This window comes from Neovison vison, chromosome 4, assembly GCF_020171115.1.
Source record: "Neovison vison isolate M4711 chromosome 4, ASM_NN_V1, whole genome shotgun sequence".
In the NCBI taxonomy this organism is placed as follows: Eukaryota; Metazoa; Chordata; class Mammalia; order Carnivora; family Mustelidae; genus Neogale; species Neogale vison.
In genome coordinates, this window is record NC_058094.1 from 180,433,623 (window position 1) to 180,457,936 (window position 24,314).

General features: G+C 34.5%; 1 protein-coding gene across 3 annotated transcripts in view; it reads left to right on the forward strand.

The window, feature by feature from the left end:
- Nucleotides 1-24,314, forward strand: part of PALS2 (protein associated with LIN7 2, MAGUK p55 family member) — a 112,470-nt gene that overhangs the window by 42,008 nt on the left and 46,148 nt on the right. For 2 of the 3 annotated variants that reach the window (XM_044246236.1, XM_044246235.1), the window contains exons 2-5: nt 1,811-1,932; nt 18,723-18,875; nt 23,097-23,249; nt 23,994-24,221. In XM_044246236.1, coding sequence (XP_044102171.1) covers nt 1,816-1,932; nt 18,723-18,875; nt 23,097-23,249; nt 23,994-24,221 — 651 coding nt within the window. In that variant the 5' untranslated portion in view covers nt 1,811-1,815. The remainder of the gene's footprint in view (nt 1-1,810; nt 1,933-18,722; nt 18,876-23,096; nt 23,250-23,993; nt 24,222-24,314) is intronic. The other variant, XM_044246234.1, reaches the window with a different exon arrangement.

Consider the following 24,314-nt stretch of genomic DNA (forward strand, 5'->3'; position numbering starts at 1 on the left):
GGATTACATTAAATTTGTAGATCAATTTGGAGAGTGTTGCCCTGTTAACAATAGTAAGTCTTCCAATCCATGAAGGTAGGATATCTATCTTTCTTTCTTTCTTTTTTAAGATTTTATTCCTTTATTTGACAGAGATCACAAGAAGGCAGAGGCAGGCGGGGGGGGGGGGGAGCAGGCTCCCCACTGAGCAGAGAGCCCGATGTGGGGCTTGATCCCAGGACCTTCATATGGCCTGAGCCGAAGGCAGAGGCTTAACCCACTGAGCCACCCAGGTGCCCCATTTTCTATTTATTTTAGTCCTCTTTAATTCTTTCGATGATTTTTATAGTTTCAGTGTACAAATCTTACCCTTCTTTTGTTGCATTTATTCCTAATTATTTGTTTTTTATGCTGTTTTTAAAAGAATGTTTTCATAAATTTCACTTTCAGATTAATCATTGCTAGTGTTTAGAAAGATGTTCGATTTTTGTATTTTCATCTTGTATCCTGCAACCTTTCTGAACTCATTTATTCTAATAAATTTTTTTTTGTATTTTTAGGATTTTCTATATACAAGGTCATGTCATTTGCAAAATGAGATAGTTTTACTTCTTTCCAATGCTTTTATTTCTTGCGTAACTCCCTTGGCTAGAATCTCCACTATGATGTTGAGTAGAAGTGGCAAGAGTAGACATCCTTGCCTTGTTCCTGATCTTGTGGAAAGGTGTCTAGTCTTTTACCATTAAATATGACATTGGTTATAGATTCTTCATAGATACCTTTCACCAAGTTTAGGAAATTTCCCTTCCATTCTTAGTTTTTTGAAAGTTTTTATCATGAAAAGAGTTTCAATTCTGTTGAATGCTTTTTCTGTTCCCATTGAGATACCATGTAGTTGTTTTGGTTTTATGTTCTATTAATACAGTATAGTACACGGATTGATTTTCATTCTTGTTTTCCTGAGGTAAGCTTTACTTGGTCATTGTGTACAACCCTTGTCATATGTGACTGGATTCAGTTTTTTCAGTACTTCATTAAAGATTTTTGCATCTGTATTTATAAAGGATATTGGCTATAATTTTCTTGTGATACCTTCTTGTGGGTTTAGTATCAGGATCTCATAGAATAATTGGAAAGTATTCCCTCCTCTTTTTTTTTTTTAAAGAGTTTGTGAAGTACTGGTTTTAATTCCTCTTTAAAGTTTGATAGAATTTACCAGTGAAACCATCTGGTTCTGGGCTTGTGGAAAGTTTGTTGATTACTAATTTATTCTCTTTACTTTTTTATAGGTCTATTAAAATTTTGTATTTCTTCTTGAGTAGTGCTTTAAATTTAAAAAATATAAAGCAAGTGTTAAGTTGTAAGTATTATAAGGTGGTCTGATAAAGCCCAAATTGTGTATAAAAATGTGTCCTCCTAATTCACGGGAATTCAGTTTGAAACTTAACCATTTAACAATTGTTTTTTAAAACATGACTTTTCGGGGCACCTGGGTGGCTCAGTGGGTTAAAGCCTCTGCCTTCAGCTCAGGTCATGATCTCAGGGTCCTGGGATCGAGCTCCGCATTGGGTTCTCTGCTCAGTGGAGAGCCTGCTTCCTCCTCTCTCTCTCTGCCTTCGTGTGATCTCTTCTGTCAAATAAATAAATAAAATCTTAAAAAAAAATTATTTTAAAACATGACTTTTCAAAAGAGTTTTGTTAATGTCTTTTTATTTGAATTATTTTAAATATATCAAATATTTTATAATTTTATATTGTATTTCATAATGGCTTGGAATTTAAGGGTTTGGGGTTTTTTATCATTATTATTTTTTTATTGCTTTTATCTCAGCAGCAATGCAGCAAGTGTTGGATAACCTTACGGAGCTGCCCTCATCTACAGGAGCAGAAGAAATAGACCTAATTTTCCTCAAGGGGATTATGGAGAATCCTATTGTAAAATCACTTGCTAAGGTATAGTGGTTTATTCATAAACTTACTAAATTATTTTTAAAATTGTCTTTACAGAGGTCTTTTCAAATATTACTATTTCAGAACTTGATATGCCTTCAGCTTAGTTAGCAAATAATAACACTCATGCAAATGAAAATTAGACCACTTTAGCCTTTCTTGTGTTGACCTTAAATACAAGATAAAATAACTCTTAGTTTTAGCCTAACACATTTAAATTCTAGGGAAATTGTAACTGAACAGTCATAACAGGACTTGTGAAAAAGATCCTGGTACTATCTCCATTTCAGGAACTGCAAAATACTGATTTTCTTCTTTTATATTAGACTGTGTACCTGGTTTTCATTTTGGTTCCTTATTTCCTATATCTATTACTTTCTGAAATCTTGTTTTCTCTTGAATAACCTTGGTTTATTAAGTGTGTTTCTGTAATCAGCTCTCTAGTAGTCTCCTTAACTCATCCGTAAATATACTTTTACTGCTATTCTTAGTCCAGTTTTATTTCACTTGTACTATTTCCTGTATTAGTTTTTATAAACATCACTAAAGCTTAGTGTATTAACTGCTTCACAACCCTGTTCTCCCGTTCTTCAGCATTCCTTCAAGTGATTCTTGTTTTCAGAAACGTGCCACGTGTCCTCTCTGGCGTTTCCTTCATGTAGTCATCTTGTTTTTCCATTTGCTTTTTGCACTCCCAGTATGTTGATTTCACCCTCTCCCATAATTGTTTTTAACCACAATTCATCTTTTTCTTCTCACTTGTAAAAAATCATACTTTTTACAAAGTTTTTTATTTCTAAAAGTGAGTCAATGATGCAGATTCTTCATTTTATTCACAAACTTAATCATCCTAAGATGACATGATATAAAACCCTTGGCTCCTAAGTAAAAACTAATCTAGATATGTATCAACCAACTGGAATTTTAGTCATTTTTAAAAAATTTATTTATTTGAGAGAAAGCATGGGTGTAAGCCATGGGCAGTAGGGGAGGCAGAAGGAGAGGGAGAGGGAATCTTCAAGCAGAGCCCCTACTGAGCACAGACCCTGAGATCATGACCTCAGCTGAAACCATGAGTTAGCTGCTTAGCTAACAGAGCCACCCAGGTGCCCCAATTTTAGACATTTTTGATTACAGTTTTTCCTAAGTTTATTAGATAGTCCTTTATCTTAATAGTAATAATATAGGATATAAATAACTTTCAAATTCAAGCTTCTTATCATAAATAACCAATTATCATACCGTGCCAAGGTAGAGTAAAAGCTTCAGGGTCTGTTGAAATATGTAAGGGCTCGTTACACCTGTATTAACTAGCTCACCCTTAACTCTAAGTGGTACTTTAAAAGTAGGTTTTGAGGGGCACCTGGGTGGCTCAGTGGGTTAAGTCTCTGCCTCGGCTCAAGTCATGATCTCAAGGTCCTGAGATCAAGCCCCACATCGGGCTTTCCACTCAGCAGGGAGCCTGTTCCCTGCTCGCTCTCTGCCTGCCTCTCTGCCTACTTGTGATCTCTCTCTCTCTCTCTGTCAAATAAATGAATAAAATCTTTAAAAAAGTTTTTGACTCTTCTTTTGATATCATAATGTTGGTTGTCAGTTTTTATCATCAGTATCTCTTACATCCACTTCCCCATGTTTATTCAATTTATTATCTTTGTAGATATAGAAACTAGATAATAAGGCATTTTATAATGTGTTTATAATTCACAGAGGTCTTTAAAATGCATTGTTTTGTCATCACAGCAACTTAATGAATTGAAAATCAAAGTAGAATAATTATTTGTCTAAGGTCATGGTCCTAGTAAATTGACAGAGATGAAGTTTAGACCAGGTTTTCTTTCTTCAAATTCTGGCTCTTTCTACTATAGCATGGATTTTGTGTGCATGTGTATTCCTAAGAATTTCTGTGGGTAAAAATTATTTTTATTCTGGCTTTTGTGCTATTGATATTGGCATTATAGAGGATTATCTTGTTCATTCTCAACAGGTGAAATGGCTGGATGACTTTTGAGCAGCTCAGGTGCTTGTGTAATCTTATGATAAAAATGAAATTAAGGGGGCACATGGGTGTCACAGTCAATTAAGTGTCCAACTTGATTTTGACTCAGGTCATGATCTCAGTGTTGTGAGATAAGCCCCACATATGGCTCAGCTCAAGTCTTCTTGAGATTCTTTCTCCTCCTTCCTTTGCCCCTTCCACTCATGCATTCTCTCTCTCTCTCAAATAAATAAATGTTCTTTAAAAATGAAATTAAGAACAGAATCAACTGATAGCATCTACCATTGGTCAGGTAGTTCTCAATAAATAGAAACAGTGATAGCTTAGTATTTCCACAATGAAAGAAAAGAAATCCCAGGAGGAAAAGAAGACTTTTACTTCCAAGAAAGAGCTACTGAGTCACAGCAGGCTAACATTCCCAGTACAATATGTAGAGAAAAATGGTTAAGTTACTGAGGAAACAGAGAGGCATATGTTGCTAGTAACATGGAGAGGCAGAAATATGTAACTAATAATCATGAGGAAAAATAACAGCAGTTCCATGGAAGGTCCTTTTATTAGAGTTTATAAACAAATATTTTAAAATAATGTATTATATTTTAAGAGAAGAAAAGGGAAAATGAAGATATAAAGTTTTACTAGGAAGTAGAATCAAAATTAGAATCAAAGTCAATCAAGTAGTCATTTGTTCTTTTAGATTCTACATATAGGTGAAATCATATGGCCTTTGTCTTTGTCTGACTTACTTTACTTAACATAATACCCCTTAGGTCCATCCATGTTTTGCAAATGGCAAGATCTCGTTCTTTTTTATGGCTGAATAATATTCCATTGTGTATGTATGTATATGTATATAGGTGTTCCATTGGGTATGTGTGTATATACGTATGTGTATATATACATATGTACCATATCTTTTATTTTTTTAAAAATTTTATTTGTTTATTCAGAGAGAGTGCAGGGAAGGTGGGGGCTGGGAGAACAAAGGGGGAGGGAAGGGGCAAGAATCTTAAGCTGACTCTGCACTGCCCCAAAGCATGGCTCCATCCTACAACCCTGTGAACCAAAAGCAAGAGTCAGGAACTTGAAGAACTTAGCCACCCTGGTGCCCGCCCCCCATCATCTTTTTTAAACATTTTTCTTTTGAAATACACTTGACACACAATGTTACATTAGTTTCAGGTGTACAACGTAGTGATTCGACAAGTCTATACATTATGCTGTGCTCACCACTAGTGCAGCTACCATCTATCACCATATAACGCTATTTCAGTATCATTGACTTTTCTCATGCTGTACCTTTTGTCCACATGACTTATTCCATAATTGGAATTCTCTATCTCCCATTCCCCTTCAACTGTTTTGCCCATTCTTCCCCCTACTTCCCCTCTGGCAATCATCAGTTCTCTGTATTTATGGGTCAGTTTCTGTTTTTTGTTTGTTTTCACTTCTACCTGGAAGTGAAATCCAATAGTATTTGTCTTTGTCTATTTCACTTCGCATAATACCCTCCAGGTGCATCTAGGTTTTGCAAATGGCGAGGTCTCCTTTTTTATGACTGAGTGATATTCCATTGTATCTATACCACATCTTCTTCAGTGACATTTGTGCTACTTCCATATCTTGGCTATTGTAAACAATGCTGGAATAAACATAGAGGTGCATATATCTTTTTGAATTAGCCATTTGTTTTCTTTAGGTAAATACCCAATAGTGGAATTACTAGATTATGTGGTTATTTCTGTTAATTTTGTGAGGGACCTCCATACTGTTTTCCACAGTGGCTGCATCAGTTGCATTCCCATCAGCAGTGCAAAAGGATTCTTTTTTCTCCACATCCTTGCCAGCACTTATTTCTTGTCTTTTTGCTTCTAGTCATTTTGATAGGTGTAAGGTGATATCTCGTTATAGTTTTGATTTGCATTTTCCTGATGATTAGTGAGGTTGAGCATCTTTTCATGTGTGTGTTGGCCATCTGTATGTCATCTTTGGAAAAATGTTCTGTTCAAGTACTCTGCCCATTTTAAAAATCAGGTTATTTGTCTTTTTGTGTGGAGTTGTAAGAGTTCTTTATATATTTTCTATATTAACCCCTATACTATATGTCATTTGCAAATATCTTCTCCCACTCAGCAGATTTCCTTGTCATTTTGTTGATGGTCTCCTTCACTGCAAAAGGTTTTTATTTTGGTGTAGTCCCAAAATACCACATCATCTTTATTCATTTATCTATCAGTGGACACATGGTTTGCTTCTATATCTTGACTTTTTTAAGAAGTGCTACAAACAGCCAGACTCTTTAATATAGAGAACAAACTGGTTATTGCTGGAAGGGTGATGGGTAGGGGATGTGTGAAATGGGAAAGGGAGATTAAGAAGTACAAATTTCAGTTGTAAAAAAATATATAGTCTTGGAGATTAAAAGCATAGGGAATATAGTCAATGATATTTAAGTAATGTATGGTGACAGTTGATGACTGTACTTATCACGGTGAGCGTTGAGTACTGTGTAGATTTGTTAAATCAATGTACACCTGCAGTTAATGAAACACCTTATGTTAGTAATACTTTAAAAAACAATCATGGATATTCAGGGACTCAAAAATATGATATCTGAAATAAAAGCTCATCTGATAGGGTTAAGAGATTAAACATTGCAGAGTAGGGGATCAATGGATTTAAAGACAGTCCAGTAGTAAGCATCCAAACTGAAACTCAGTAGCAAGTATGGAAAGAACAAAAGAGGGAATAGAAGGCATTCTCAAAAGGTTTGATATTCATGTAATTGGTATTTCAGAAAGAGAGAAGGGGTAAATGGGGCAGAAGAAATAGCTGAAGATCTAGTAGCCAAGAATTTTCAAAACTGATGAACAGCATCAACTGATGATCCAAGAAGCAGTGAATCCTTCTACAGGAAAAAATCTAAAGAAACACATTCTTTGGAACAATATAGTCCAATTCCTGAAAATCAGAGACTGAGTGAATATTTTTGTAAAGTAACCAGAGAAGAATACTTTTAAAGAGAAACAATGAGACTAATGGTTAACAACAGAACAGGAACTATATATGTCAAAGCAGAGTGCACTGAGATCACTGAAGTTTTGAAAGAAAAACACTGCCAAACTTGAATTCCCTTTCTGGCAAAAGTACCTTCAGAAATGAAAGCAAAATAAAGGTTTTTACTTTTAGACAAATCTGAGAAAAATAATCTCCATTTATTTTATAAGAAATGCAGAAGGACAAAGGGAATACTAATGGTAAATATAATATTAATTTTTAAAATAAAATAATAACAATGTCTTGGGGCATTTTAATGAATCAAACAATTGTAAGATCCTTTCATTGTTCAGGAAGTGGTAAAAGAAATGGTTTATAGTGTATGAAGAATCAGGGATGCGTACTGAAATCTCTAGGGTACCATGAAAACTAAAGTTACAAGAATGAATAAAGTTCATCCAAGCTGTAAGGAAGAAAAAATAGTCTTGAAATAACATCACAAGTTAGCAAAATATGGGATGGGAAGGGAAACCATCTTTAGACAGGGATAGTAGGCAGCCAGGACCATGATCCCTGACAGAAAGGAAACAAAGTGAGCAATATGAAATTGAGGATAGTTTTCAGGCTGCAGTAAAGGATGAAAATACAAACAGGCCAGCAATCTTCATAGAGGTCAGGATTTGAGGAGATGGAGGTGACTGGAATTTGTGTGGCAAAATATTGGGGAAAAGGAAGCTGAACACAGAAAGCGCTCTGGAGCTCTCCTGTCAAATCCTTGGCTGAGCACTAACCTATATATGTATGAAATAGGCCTCTGGAGTTCTAGAGAAGATACCCTGGAAAGCACAGTAGGCCAAACAATTCCCAGGGATCACAAAGTCTGGAGAATAGTTTGCATTCCCACTACTGAGTTGAGAGTCCTCATGCTACACAGTACATTGGGCAGATTCACCCCAGTTTTTTATAGCAGACCTGTGAAACTAAAGGAGATTAAACTAAAATTCAAAACAGAGTTATTTGAAAAATGTCCAAGTATCTGGAAACTAAACAACATACTTCTAAATAACCACAGGGTGGAGAAGAAATCACAAACAAAAAATGTTTTGAATTGAATGAAAATGAAAATATATGTCAAAGCAATATTTGGAGGAAAATGCTGTAATTAGAAAAGAACAATATGTTAATCAGTCATCTAAGTGTGCACCTTGAGAAAATAGAAAAAAAAAGAACAAATTAAATTCAAAATAAGCAGAAAGAAGTAATTAATAAAAATAAGACTAAATGGATTAAAGGCAAATAGACAAAGTCAGTATAACTTCAAATATATCAATAAAATCAGTAATCCTATAACTAGACCCAAATTACCGGTATCAGAAATGAAGGAGAGGACATCACTACAAATCCAACAGGTATTGCAAGAATAATAAATACTATGAACAACTTTACGACAATAGATATGACAACTTAGATGAAATTGACTGATTCCTTAAAAGACATGAACTACTAAAGCCTACGTAAGAAGAGACAACCTGAAGAGCTCTATGTTTTTTTAAATTGAATATTTGCAGTTCGACTTGATTCCTTCCAGAAAGAGTGGAAGAAAAGAAAACATTTACTATTTTATGAAGCCTAGTGTTACCCTGATAGCAAAGCCAGCTATGGACATTTCAAGAAAGGAAAACTGTAAAATAGTATCCCTCATGAACATAGACTTCAAGTTTTTAAGATAATACTAGCAAATCAAATCCAGCAACATACAAAAGGGATAATACTCCATTATCAAGTGAGTTTTGTCTAAAAAATGCAAGACTGCTTTAATATTTGAAAATCAGCAAATGCCACCATTTTGTTGATATGATAAGAATCATGTGATTGTTGCAGGAAAAGCATTTTATAAAATTGAACATTCATTCTTGATAAAAACTTGGTAAACTTGGAGGTTGCCTCAACCTGATGGATATCTATTAAAAAACTGCAGTTCACATCATAATTCATGATGGAAGATAAAATGCTTTCTTTCTGTGATCCCTTCTATTCAGCCTTCATCATTTCCATTCATGTTTATACCCAGGGGTACTAGCCAGTACAAAAAGGCAAGGGAAAGTAGATAAATAAAAGGCATACAGCTTGAAGAAGAAAAAATAAACTATCTTTATTCAAAGATGACATTATTGTTTATATTGAAAATCCTAAGAATCTATCAGAAGGAAGAACAATAAACCTAGAACTAACAAGTGATTTAGCAGGGTCATAAGATACAAGATCAATCTATATAAATTAGTTGTATTTTTATATACTTGTTAAAGAAATAGGGATCAGTTTAATAATATGTGCTAGTCCTATCCTCTGGACACTAAAAAAAATTGCTGAAATTAAAGGCATACATACATAAAGGGTTTGGAAGGCTAAGTACTGTTAACATTGTCGGTTCTCCCCAAACTATCTGTAGCTTGAGTAGAATCCCAGTCAGAATTTCAGGCTGACATATTATTGATAAACTGAAATTTATGAAGGACTTAGACTAAACCAGAACAGTTTTGAAAAAGAAGAAAATTTGATGCTATGCATAGCCAGATATCAAGGATTACTATTACCCTACAGTAAAGAATACACTGTAGTATTGGCACATAGATCAGTGGCACAGAATGGAGCCCAGAAAGAGACCCTAATATATGTATGGTTTACTGGTTTTTATTAATAGCACCATGGTAATTCAATGAAGAAATAATAGTCCTTTCAATAAATGTTGAAACAATTGATTATTTATACGCAAAAAAATGAACATCATCCTTTGCCTCACATTATAAACAAAAATTACCTCAAAATAGATCTAAAAGTAAAAACTAAAATTTTAAAACTTTTAAAAGCATACATAAGGAAAAACTTAGCTATTTTGGGTTAGAGAAAGACTTCTTAGATAAGACATTAAAAGCATGAAGCATAATGAAAATTTGACTAATTAGATTTTATCAAAATTTAACTTTCTACTTTAAAAGATACCATTAAGGAAATGAAAAGGCAAGCTATATATTGGGGGGAAATATTTGCAAAACATAAACAGTCATACTTCATTTTATTGTGCTTCTCTTTGTTGCATTTCATGAATACTATGGTTTTTTGGTGGGTATTTTTTTTTTCTTTTTTAGTTGAAGGTTTGTAGCAGCCCTGCTTTGAGCAAATCTCTCAACTATTTTTCCAGCAGCATGTGCTCACTTTATGTTTCTGTGTCACATTTTGATAATTTTCACAATATTTCTACTTTATCATGATAATATTTACATTGCTGCAATCTCATAATAAACCTTTTAATGGGTGAGGAGTTTGTGAGGTTTTTTTTAAGAGATAAAGAGTACGTGCTCATGTGCAGGTGCGGGAGGGGCAGAAGGAGAGACTTTTAAGCAGACTCCATGCTGAGGGTGAACCTGACACAGGGGGTTCTCATGACTCTGAGATCATGACCTGTGCTGAATTCAAGAGTCAGGTACTTAACCAACTGATCCAGTCATCAACCCAAATGAGGAGTTATTTCTATGGGTGAGCAAAGGCAGTGATTTCTTAGGGTGGAATCTACTCTTAATGAAGATGCTATGAAGATTGTTGAAATGATAGCAATGGATTTGGAATATTACATAAACTTAGTTGATAATGCAATCGCAGAGTTTGAGAAGATTGACAGAAGTTCTGCTATTGGGAAAAAACTGTCAAACAGAATCTCCTGCTACAAAGAAATTTTTTATCAAAGGAAGAGTCAGTTGATGTAGCAGATTTCATTGTCTTATTTTAAGAAATTGCCACAGCCACCCAGACCTTCAGCAACACTACCCTGAGCAGTTAGCAGCCATCATTGTTGAGGTGTGACCCTCTTTCAACAAAAAGGTTATGACTTGCCAAAAGCTCAGTTGATGGTTAGTAGTTTTTAGCAATATAGTAATTTTTAATTAAGGTATATACAGTGTTTTTCAGACACAATGTTATTGCACAGCTAGTGTAAACATAACTTTATATGCACTGGAAAAAAACAAAAAATTCATTTGACTTTGTTGCAATATTCCCTTTTTGCAATGTTCACTTTATTTTGGTGGTTGGAACTGAACCTGCAATATCTCTGAGAAAGCCTGTATCCTAAAAAGTAAGCTGTTCATTCCTAGATAGTAGCAATGCAAATAGTACAACGACTTTGGAAGACACTTTGGCAGTTTCTTACAAAGCTGACATAGTGTTACCATACAGTCCAGCAGTTGTACTCCTTGATAGTTACCCAAGGGAGTGGATGACTTATGTCCACAAAGAAATCTACATGTGAAAATTTGTAGCTTATTTATTCATAATTGTCAAAATTTTGAAGCAAACGGTGATTTTTTTTAATAGCTACTGAGTACTTTATCCAGTAAACATGTCAATCTCTATTTTCCCCTTTCCAAAAATGCTTCTGTCCTTGTATTTTGCTCTTCTGTTTATCATTTTAGTACATTCATCCTTTGAATGTGTCTCCATTTGGACAACTGATTTGACTTGAAAGTTTATGTACAGAAATTTCTGTTGACATAGGACATGCATAGATGAGGGAATTATTCTCAGCCTATTTGATTGAAGTCAACGGTGATGATTTTTAATAGGAGCAAAGATAAAGTGTGGTACATCCACACAATGGAGTATTATTCAGCAGTAAAAAAGAAATGAGCTTCAAAACAATATGGAGGAACTATAAATACATATTGCTAGATGAAAGAAACCATGCCAGAAAAGGTATATACTGTGATTCCAACTACATTACATTCTGGGAAAAGCAGAAATTATAGACAGTACAAAAGAATCAGTAGTTGCCAGGGTTTAGGGGAGTACAAGGGAGGGATGAATAGGGGAAGCATAGAGCATTTTTAGGGCCATGGGACTATTCTGTATGATACTGTACAGGTACACAGATGACATTCTGCAGTTGTCAAAACCCATGGAACTGTACAACATTTAGAGGACATCTTAATGTAATCTATAATCTTTAATTAATTATGGTATATCAGATTGGCTTATTAATTATAACAAATGTATCATACTAATGCAAGAGGTAAATAAGAGAAATGGGAATGAGGCAGATAACATGGAAATTCTCCATACTTTCTGTAGTCTTTTTTTTTTTAAAAAGGTTTTATTTATTTATTTGACAGAAATCACAAGTAGGCAGAGAGGCAGGCAGAGAGAGAGGGGGAGGCAGGCTCCCTGCTGAGCAGAGAGCCCGATGCGGGGCTCGATCCCAGGACCCTGAGATCATGACCTGTGCCAAAGACACACTGAGCTTTAACCCTGTGCTTTAACCCACTGAGCCACCCAGGCGCCCCTCTGCACAATCTTTCTATAAATTTAAAACTTCATTAACTTAAGTCCATAGTTCATATCAGTGTTCATACTTCGTGTTGTATATGTGTGTCTATAGATTTTAACAGATGTATAATGACATGTAATGTTTTTGTCCAGTTTTGGCATTAGAGTAATGCTGTCCCTATAGAATGAGTTAAGAAATGTTTCCTCTATCTCCTAGAAGAGATTGTAGAGAATTGGTATAATTCTTCTTAAATGTTTGGTAGAATATACAAGTAAGTCCCTGTAGGCCTTCTGTTTGGGAAGGTTATTAATTATTGATTTTAATTTCTTTAGCAGATAGAGTACTCTTCAGGTTATCTATGTCTCCTTTTGTGAGTTTTTATGCTGTGTGTATTTAAAGGAATTGGTCCATTTCATATAGGTTATCAAATCTGTAGATATAGATTTGTTCATAGTATTCTTTTATTTTTCTTTAATGTCTATAGCATTAGTAGTGATGGCCCCCCTTCATTTCTGTTATTAGTAAATCTCTGTCTTCTCTTTTTTCTTAGTTAACCTAGATAGAAGTTTATTAATTTTAATCTTTTCAAAGAACCAGATTTTGGTTTCATGAACTTTTATTGACTTCCTGGTTTCACTTTCATTGGTTTCTGCTTTAAATTTGATTATTTCCTTTCTTCTACTTACTCTAGATTTCATTTGCTCTTTTTTTCTTGACTTTATAAGATGTAAGTTTAGATTATTGATTTTAGGTCTTTTTTCTTTTCTAACTGTGCATCAGTACTATAAATTTCCCTTTAAATACTGCTTTTGCCCCATCCCACAAAATTTGGTAAGTTGTATTTTCATTTGGATCACATATTTTTAAATTTTTCTTAAGACTTCTTCTTTGACCCATGTATTCTTAGAAATGTGTTGTTTTGAGGGTGCCTGGGTAGCTCAGTCAGGCATCTGCCTTCAGCTCAGATCATGATCCCAGGGTTCTGGGCTCAAGCCTTGCATCCAGCTCCCTGCTTAAGTGGGCAGTCTGCTTCTCCCTCTCCCTCTGCCCCTCTGCCCCTCTCCTGAACCACACTTGTGCACTTATGCGCTCTCTTTTGTGAATAAATCCTAAAAAACAAAACAAAACAAAAAACAGTGTTGCTTTGTCTTGAAGTGTTTTGGGATTTTCTGGCTGTTTTTCTATTACTGAGTTTTGATATGATTCCATTGTATTCTGAGAACATACTTAATATGATATTTATTCTTACAGACTTTTTAAGATATGTTTTATAGCCCATACAGTGGTCTGTCTTGGTAAATGTTCCATGTGCGCTTTGCTCACTAGTATGTTTCCACCGGGGGATAAAAAAAAATGTATGAGAATGTCTGTCTTTTACTGTATTTTCACCAACATGGTACGTTACCAGGATTTTTATCCTTGCCTATCTAATTAAAAAAATATATATATAGTACTATATATTTAGTTTGTACTTCTTATCATGAAGGTCATTGTATATCTTTTCAGATGTTTAAGAGGTATTTGAATTTCCTTTTTGTATATTTCTTGTTCATAGTATTTGCCTATTTATGTGTTGATCTTTTTCTTAGTGGTTTATAGAAGTCCTTTCTGTAGGGGTGTCTCGGTGGTTCAATGGGTTAAGCTTCAGACTTCGCTCAGGTCATGATCTCAGGATCCTGGGGTCAAGTTGGGCTCCCGCTCACCTGGGAGTGTGCTTGTCCCTTTTCCTATCCCTGCTAGTGCTCATGCTTTCTCTCTCTCTCTCTCCATCTCTCTCTCTCTAAAACTTCCTTTATGTATAAGAAAATTAGCCTTTGGGGGGCGCCTGGGTGGCTCAGTGGGTTAATACTCTGCCTTCGGCTCAAGTCAAGATCTCAGGTTCCTGGGATCGAGCCCCGCATCGGGCTCTCTGCTCAGCAGGGAGCCTGCTTCCCCCCTCTCTCTGCCTGCTTCTCTGTCTACTTGTGATCCTCTCTCTGTGTCGAATAAATAAATAAAATATTAAAAAAAACCCTCTTATTAAAAAAAAAGAAAAAGAAAATTAGCCTTTGGTCTATAATATGATTTGTAAGTATTTTAACCCTGGTTTGTCATTTGTATTTTGACTTTGCTGATTTTTGACAAGAAATTAAATTTTTAAATGCAGTTAATTTTATTGGGCCTTTTTTGTTTAGTTTATAGCTTCCAGATTTTGCAGCATAAGTTATAAAGGTCTTTCCCACTCAGAGATTATAAAAAGTATTCTTTTATATTTTTTCTGAATACTGTTAAAGCCAAGATTTTAAAAAAAAGAAAAAAGGTCTTTTTCATTTTAAAAAGTATAACAGATTCCCATTTCTAGTTTTTTTGGCATCTGTGTGGTTCTCTTTTTCCACAGATAACTCTAAGAGTGGCTCAGCAATGTTATTTGGAAGCTTCCTGAGTACTTCAATATATAATTTATCTAATCTAAGAATTTGAACTCCTTTTGTTAACTAGATTTCTAGCAAGTTCTTTACTTATTAGAGAATTCAATTCTAGTTTATTTATACTTATTTCATCCATCTTTTTATTCAGAACAAATCTCATTCTCTTTGATATAATGGATGCAGAAGCAAAATAGAAATTGACTTTTCTATTCCCTGTCTCATTTCTATTTTCTGCTCAAGTTACTTATTTTTGACTGTTCATGGGCTTCTCTTGATCTTTCTCTTCCTAAACTCTTTAGAATAGAAGGGGATGACACTGACCACAGCAAAACTTACTTCCCATTTACTTATCTTTTCCAAGAAACATTTAATGAGCAACTACCACATACTTAGCCATATTCAAAGATAGAAACAAAATTTACATTTTTGTCCTTTTGAGGACAAAAGGCAAGGTTTTACACATAATAATAATAGTATTAGATATAACAAAATAAATGATAGTATTTTTCACTTTAGTTATAGCCCACAACTTGGTTTTTTTTTTTTTTTTTTTTTTTTTTTTTTTTTTTGCTTGCAAGCATGGCTGCTGGACTGTGCCTAGAAGAAATACCTAGAAGTCCTGAAAGAACTTTTTCATCTCTGCAGTTCATTTTTCTAAGGTGCAGTGGTAAATAGGACTCTTGGATCTGGACATAAAAGAAGGCTAGGCCATATTTGTATCAACTCCAAGTGTTCTACGAAGCCAGTCATAGCATATTCTTTCAACCACTTGTGGCAGGTGGAATATGTTTTTATTCTCATAGTGTCTTAAAGGATGCTAGACCCATTCATTCAAATAGCTTATGATTCATCTCTCCTTCTGGACAGTTTTCACTATTTCCTTTTGTCCTTTTTTTTCTTATTTGTGGGGGGTGGGTCTTATTAGTTAAATTCAAGTTGGCACTTGCCTCTTAAAATCTACTAAATAAATTATGACTTTAAAGTGACTAGAGGTCCCAACTTCTTTCACAGTATCTTTGAGCTTAAAAATCTACATATTAACAAATATGGACCTGCTTTTGCTTTTTTGGAAAAATTACAGTTGATCTTGATAGAACCCAACTATATTTTAGAAATTGGCTTTCTATGTTATATAATTATAGCTGCAGTTTCACTAAAAAGCCTTTTATTTTTTCCCTGAGAACTTCTTATTGTATAGTGAGATTCTTTCCTACTGTAGCACCAGTCTGTGGAGCTGGTATGAAAAAACCTTTGGGTGTATTTGTTTTTATAACATAACTTTGCCCTCCTGCTTGACATCCTCTTTCTGGTAGGTCTTTCCACCTTCCCACGTGTCCTCACCCAATTTGGGAGCAGTAAGGTAGATGAACATAGGAATAAGAACAAAGGGAGCTATATTAGAGTTCTCAGGTCAGTGATCATTTCTGCTCTTTACTTGTCTGAATTGAATCGATATATTACATGACCAGAGGATGTTATAGAAAATATATTGATACAGTACCTGAAAATTGTAAGGTACTCCTTATCTCTTAACTAGAGAAACAGGTGGTCTTTATAGCTCTTACTTGGAGCAGAGGGGTGCAGGTTGAAGGGACAGGTAGTATTCTGAACCACAGGAGTACAAAGTAACTGTAGGGAAGACTCAGAACAGAATGACACATCTGGACTAGGAGAGTGTGCTAAGAAGGAACAAATCAACTAGCAGTCAATGAGAGTATATCTCTGAGTTAAATGAATTAGAATAATATATAACAGATGGAATAATTAACCACAGTATGATATTTCAGTGGCTGTCTGTATAATGATGAAGTCAAAAAAGCTTTAGTAGGTAAGCATTCAAGCCTTGGTATTAGACTACCTGACTCTGCCACTTAGCAGTAGTGTAGATTCAAGCAAATCACTTTATCTTATTTTGCATCAGCATCTGTGTTTGCAAGGTGATGATAACAACAATACACCTACCTTTGCTTAATACACACTCACTCACACTGCACTGAGAATATAGTTCCTGACACATACACAAACAGCCCTCAATAAATGTTCAGCTTCTTTATTTCCTTTCTTTCCTTAAACTTTATTCTACTTCCCTAAGAGTAATAGAGTGTTGCAAGGTTAACGATGCTAAATTAAATATTTGTTAACAGCAAATATTTGTATTAAAGCAATAAGCAATTCTAGCTTGTTTTATAAGAGTTAATAGCTAGTTATGTCCATTATTTTAGGGTTTTTTTCCAATGGTGATAATCATTTTATGGTATATGTGAGTGTCATCATTATATCCTTATTAGGCTTACATTAAACTTTCAGAAAGTTACAGATTTACCCATTTAATTCTTCATGGCATTTTCTTTTTTTGTTTTTTTATAAATTTTTTTTTAAAGATTTTATTTATTTGACAGACAGAGATCACAAATAGGCAGAGAGGCAGGCAGAGAGAGAGAGAGAGGAGGAAGCAGGCTCCCTGCTGAGCAGAGAGCCTGATGCCGGGCTCAATCCCAGGACCCTGGGATCATGACCTGAGCCGAAGGCAGAGGCTTTAACCCACTGAGCCACCCACGCACCCCACTTCAGGGCATTTTCTAATCTTAATTTTTTTCATATCTAAATAGTAACTCCTGGGGCGCCTGGGTGGCTCAGTGGGTTGTTAAAGCCTCTGCCTTTGGCTCAGGTCATGATCCCAGGGTCCTGTGATCAAGCCCCACATTGGGCTCTCTGCTCAGCAGGGAGCCTGTTTCCCCCCGCTCTCTGCCTCTCTGCCTACTTGTGGTCTCTGTCTGTCAAATAAATAATAAAATCTTTAAAAAAAAAAATAGTAACTCCTTTCTCTATATTACATTTGGTCTTTTGACATTTTTCTTTGTTTAATAACAGTTATAATTTCTTCTGTCATCTCATATGACTTAAATTTTTTTTTTTCTTCTGAGGCGTTTCTTAAAAATGTTGCTTAATATATAGCCCCCTCTTTCACTTAAACAGTTATTTCAGTCTGGTGAGTCACCTAGAAAAAAATACTTAAGTGAAAAAAATTGCATTTTAAAAATCATGTGTTTGTATTTGAAGGATCCACTCTATGGTAGATGTAACAGCTAAAGTATTATAGGTACAGATAAAGTTTAATTGATACTGTTACTACTTGAAACTTGGGTTTTTCCTGAGCACTAACGAACATGGATCTTAAAATACTAAATACAAGATTTGTCATCTTACATAGTTTCATTTATACATTAAGTCTTAACAGTTATGCTTCGCCTGCCTTCAAAATCGGACAGCAGCCATTCATCAGAAAAACAAAGAACACTTAAAAAAGGGAGACTGCTTAATGTTCATTTTTTGTTTGAATTTAAAACTGTTTTATTCCCACTATTTGAGGCTAAATAGGGCTACTTGTTTCCTGTAACAGTGTGATTCATGGTCCATTTTCCATGGAAAAGATGGTGAGATTAAGAAAAAAAAAAGTGGCTTAAGATAAAGAGACACAAAGTGATCACTCCCCTAATGAAATCAAACAGTCCTTCAAAGTCCAGTTCCAAGAGCTGACTTTCCTAAATTGACTTATTTTGCTAATTTTCAAATATTGGGAAATGGTAGTTTTAGGATTTGGTGCTCCCCAAATGATTTTTATTATTTTTTAATGGCAGTCCATGTAATGATTACATTTCCTTTTTTTTTTTTAATTTTTATTATGCACAATCATTTATTTTCATGAATCACAAGCAGTATCCTCTAGAGTTTGAGCCTAGACCAGTCATTAGGAAAGTCATTAGGAAATTCTATTGGGTAGGAAATGTTTTTTTTCTTTTCAGTTGTTATCTGACTATAGTTTTTTCATGGTTAAGTTATTAAAACAAGTTTTCCATGAGTTTCAGAATAGGGATACAAGCTAAGATTTATTATATTTCTTGATAACATTTACTACAAAATCAATATATTGCCCTTGATTAGAATATTACATTTGGTTTCAATGAATCAAACTTTCAAGTAGTATCTTTTTAAGTCTCCTTAATGAAAAGAAGTAAACCATGGTCTGGAGCAAAACAATATGTGCTGTGACTTTAATTATACTGTATCTTTTCAGGCTCATGAGAGGCTAGAAGACTCAAAACTAGAAGCTGTCAGTGATAATAACTTGGAATTAGTCAATGAAATTCTTGAAGATATCACTCCCTTAATGAATGTAGATGAAAATGTGGCAGAGCTGGTTGGAATCCTCAAAGAGCCTCACTTCCAGGTAAATTTTGTGTATTATTCTTCCCAAGTGACCTTTATTCCCAAAGTATTCTCTTTTAGTAGTTAAATTCCAGTTTATGGTGATTTATTTAAGATTATTTATTGTTAAGTAATATTTAAGATTATTTAGAGTTTGTAAATATGTAAGTTCCAACTTAAGTATTTTAAGATCCTGAGATACTGAGGATATCAAATCAGACACACCCACAACTAATAACACACTACATAAATGTATAGCAGAAATATATCAGAATGGATTTTCCATTGTGTAATTAAAACCAGCCTTGATTCACCACCATACCACATGCTGGAGACATTTTTCTTACTGTGATAATAGGTTTTCCTTCCTCACTACCACTGTTTCACAGCCTTTCTTATGAAAGCTATTGCAGTATTGCTTCTGAGACTGAGATGCAATCAATGACCTTAGAATAAAACAAAAGAGAACTGTGTGAGGATAGAAACCAATCCATAACATTTCCTCCATAGCTGCAAAAAAAAAATAAAATAAAATAAGTGCAATTTAAGCTTTGGTCTGTAGCAGTGAAAAATAAATCTGTTTAACAAAGAGTCAGTTTTAGAAGAGAAAGTGGAGGGGAGTGGGGGAGAGATTTCTTATTAACCTGTGATTAAGTGTGGCATTGGGACAGTATTAGAGAAATAGACCAATGGAAGAGAATACAATTTGATTTATGATAGAGATACTACATTTTAGGGGAGAAAGAATGGACTGTTCTGTAAGTGATGCTGGGATGGAAGAATATAAAGTGGTTTTCACTATAAATCTTAGCATTGAAAATCAAATGGCAACTCCTTTTTGGGGTTTTTCAAGGACTTTCTGTGACTCTTCAACAACGTGACTGTAAAATACAAAGGTTTATAGTGAGTTGGTTGCTCCATGAATCAGTATCTCAACATACAAAATAATGGACATGTATCAGAGACATCCTATATGCTTGTGCCAGTTGATGAAGGCCTTCTAGGACACAGTAAGCCATTTGAACTTTACCCCGAGGACCGTGGGAAACCATGAAAGGGGAGAGTAGGTGGTATTACATGGGGAGAGGGGGCTGATTGTGGAGCATGATGGTTAAGCACTAGGGCAAGAAACTGACAGCAGTGTTGAGAGTAGAAAATGTGAAGATTTTCAAGTTTAAGCAGTAAAATCAGCAGGACTTGGTGATTGGTTATGTGTGATCATTGCAGAAGAGAGATGTGGGAAGTTGATAAGGGTAAGGTTTCTAACAAATAATTGATGGCACTCACTGAGATAAGGAACACTCTAGAAGAAATTGACATGTTAATATTCAGATAACCAGCCTTGTTAAGTTTGTGATACTTCAGAAGCATCTGATGGAGCTTTCAGACATGCTGTGTATCTTTAATAAATATATAAAATCTAATAAGCATATAAATTTATATAAAGTTTCATAAATATAATTAGAAAATACTGGCAAGCAAAAATTTAAAAATTAAGATATTGCATTCTTATTACCCAGATCTACTGTACTATCCTAGTACATATTCCTCCATACTTTTTCTATGCATAAATGTACATATTTTTTTCTTTACTGATTGAGATCCTTTTGTACAGGCTATTTTGTAACTTACCCTTATTTTCAGTCACTGATTTCCACTTGGCCATTTCAGTGGATCTCCATCTCCTGTAATACACATACTATATTCAAACATCTCCATTTGACACCAAAATATTCTTTATAGCTGTTTTGTACTATGAGTTTCCAACGTAGATTCATGTGTGGCATTTGAATGGACCATCCTTTCTCCCTTGATTATGATATTGACCTATTAAGAGATGAGACCATTGCCCTAAAGAATGTCCCACTCCCTGGATAATCTGGTTGTCTCTTCGCTTTGTTGTTTAGTTACCCCCTCTATTTCCTGTGAACAGAAGTTCTATCTAAAATTTTTTTTTTTTAAGATTTTATTTATTTATTTGACACAGAGAGATGACAAGTAGGCAGAGAGAGAGAGGAGGAAGCAGGCTCCCTGCTGAGCAGAGAGCCCAATGTGGGACTCAATCCCAGGACCCTGAGATCATGACCTGAGCTGAAGGCAGCGGCTTAACCCACTGAGCCACCCAGGCGCCCCAGAAGTTCTATCTAAAAGGATGATTCAGGTTAACTATTTGGAACTAGAATGCATCATTAGTGATGTAATGTTAATATGAATTAAAGTACATCAGAAGATATGTGACACCTGGTTAGCCCACCAGTATCGTTGCTGAGATTAGTCCCTTGATTAAGGGCATAGACAATCTAATCCTTCCTTTGAAATACTTTTGACTAGGACATAATCTAGTGTGTTACTATTCTAGCATACAAGTGCTGTTTCCTGTTTAATCATTTATCTACTTATGAACATAAATTAATCCTTGCCTGAATCAGTATTTTCTTTTTTTTTTCCCAATTTATTTATTTTCAGAAAAACAGTATTCATTATTTTTTTCACCACACCCAGTGCTCCATGCAAGCCATGCCCTCTATAATACCCACCACCTGGTATTTTCTTTAGAGCCTTCAAAATGACATTTTCCAGGTTCTCTCATTCTACGTTTTGTAGCTGCTGTTCTTATATAATGTAGAGCTTTTCCTCATCAACTGAACTATTTAGTTACCCCATAATGCATTTCAGACTGAAAAATCAGGGAAATGTCTGATCCTTCCCTTTACCAGTTTTTAAAGAATTGTTTAAAATAGCAGTCTTAAATGGCAACAGATGAATTTTTCAGTCCTTCTGTTTTTTAAATAGCATTGTGCAGTTACATATCTTTCATTAATTTAGTATGTCTCAATCCTCTACCATGTTTACTCTTTGATTTTCAAATTTTCATGCCTGACTGGTTGTAGAAAGATTTTTAGTCTATGAATCTGAAGCTTATGAGATTTCTGGAAGTTATCGGCATCTAAATAGTGGTTCAAGTCACAGGAGTATAATTCTGGCTAAGAAGGCATAGGTTGGAAGCTAAGCAGCCCAGGTTAGAGATTTGAGCAACGTCTAGCATTTATAGGAATAATCCTTACACGTGGACTTGTGATTTTTTTCTTTTTGAAATTTTCTTTAGTCTCTTACAACATATTTTTATGAAGTGACCAGAAATTACACATATCCTGATTGCTTCTGTTCTAATTTGTTGACATTTTCTCCCTTCTTTCTATTTTGATTTGTTTTTGAGCTCTATCCACTCAAAAATTTTTTTAAATTTTATTGTTTATTGTTGAGCATACACAATTATAGTGTAAGTGAAAAACTAAAATAAATATATTTAAAAATTATAAGAAATCCCTAGAAAGTAGATCGAAGTCATCCATGATGGTAGCACGTACATCATAAATGTAGGACGTAAAATTATATTCAGGACCATTACTAGCTCATTAGAGTTTTTTTCCTCTTAAAACATATGTTTTATAAACTAAAGCCTTTGTCAGTAATATAAAATCTCTCATCACTGATATAAGATGCTGTAAATATTTATCCATTTTTCTATTGATATCTTTTTAGCAGACTTTTATATGTGTAAAAAATACATGGTATTACTAACATAAAAATCTTAGAGTAAAAATTAGGGTCTGTGCCATTTGAATTTGGTTTTTTGTTTGTTTGTTTTAAAGATTGTATTTATTTATCTGAAAGGGAGAGCAAGAGAGCACAAGTAGGCACAATAGCAGGCAGAGGGAGTGGGAGAAGCAGGCTCCCTGCTGAGCAGGCCTGATGCAGGGCTCTATCCCAGGACCCTGAAATCATGACCTAAGCAGAAGGCAGACGCTTAACCAACTGAGTCGTCCAAGTGCCCCTGTACCATTTAAATTTGTATGATACCTAATAAATAGGGATTGATGATAAATAGAAAATATGATAATGTTGATGACAAAGGTGGCAGTGAATTCCAGTGCCTTCAGTGTACCACACTTGGAAATCTAGGTTCAATTTCCACTGAACTTGTCACTTTTTTTAAGAAGTCATAAAACTATCAGGAGTCTTCAAATCTTTTAAAACAAGAAATACAATATTTATGTTAATGTACTATATATATTTATATTTCTTTAAAAGATTCTGGTGCATTTGGTTTACCTCGTATTTTAAGAATTTAATAATGTATGCCTTGGAAGGTTTTAGTACTCCACTGGAATAATGGACTATTATTTTTAATAACTTATTCCATCAGTAATTAATAACCACAGGCTTTTTTGAATCCTTACAGTCACTCTTGGAGGCCCATGATATTGTGGCATCAAAATGTTATGATTCACCTCCGTCAAGCCCAGAAATGAATAATTCTTCTATCAATAATCAATTATTACCAGTAGATGCCATTCGTATTCTTGGTATTCACAAAAGAGCTGGGGAACCATTGGTGAGTAGATAAATCAGTGCCTTTTAAAATCTGAAATCTGAATATTTGTGGCTCAATCATATCTTTTTTTCTTTTTCATAATTTGTATTATTTTAAAAACTTCAATTCATGTTTATTTGTTTTATCAGTGTTTTTTGGCTTGTATAGAAATATACAACTGATGCTCTCTCATCTTAATATAGCATATAAAATTAAGCCAAAATAAAATGTTTAGCTGAAATAGAGGCCTGAAGAAGCTGGCTAATGGGCAGTAAAAATTATAAGATACAACTACCCCATTTCTTCCTATACCCTTTGAAGAAATGAACTCAAGTTGCTTGCTAATGATAGTATCAAAACACAAAAGAAAGTTATTAAAAATTGAAGGCATGGTAGGAGTCTGTAAGTAGTGAAGTTTTCTATTCCATGCAAAAATTATTATCTCTGGGTCCTGACTATCAGAAAATATGATAAGCTTAGAACAAGGTCATCAGAATGCATAAATACTTTTTCTCCTCCTTTGAGCTTTTTATCCTGTGGAATGCAATTCCCTGAAAGTCCTGTTTTTATGAGGTCATTTATGTCATCACAGTTGCCTGTGGTTTAATGAGATTAAAATATTGAAGACAGGAGAGAACAGGGGGAAAGTAGGAACAATTAACTCACCTACTTTTAGAATTATTTTCTTACATATACATATTAATGAATATTTAAGATTTCTTCCTAATAATCTAAAATCATTGATAATTCTGTTATTTCCTTTAGGGTGTAACGTTTCGGGTTGAAAATAATGATCTGGTAATCGCCCGAATCCTTCACGGAGGAATGATAGATCGACAAGGTCTACTTCATGTGGGAGATATCATTAAAGAAGTCAATGGTCATGAAGTTGGAAACAATCCAAAGGAATTACAAGAATTATTGAAAAATATTAGTGGAAGTGTCACCCTAAAAATTTTACCAAGTTATAGAGATACCATAACCCCTCAACAGGTTAGTAATAAAATTCTTGATAATATCAGTAATACTTCTATTTCTTTAATCACATTGTTAGTTATAACAGATATAATTGCCACTTGTTCCTCT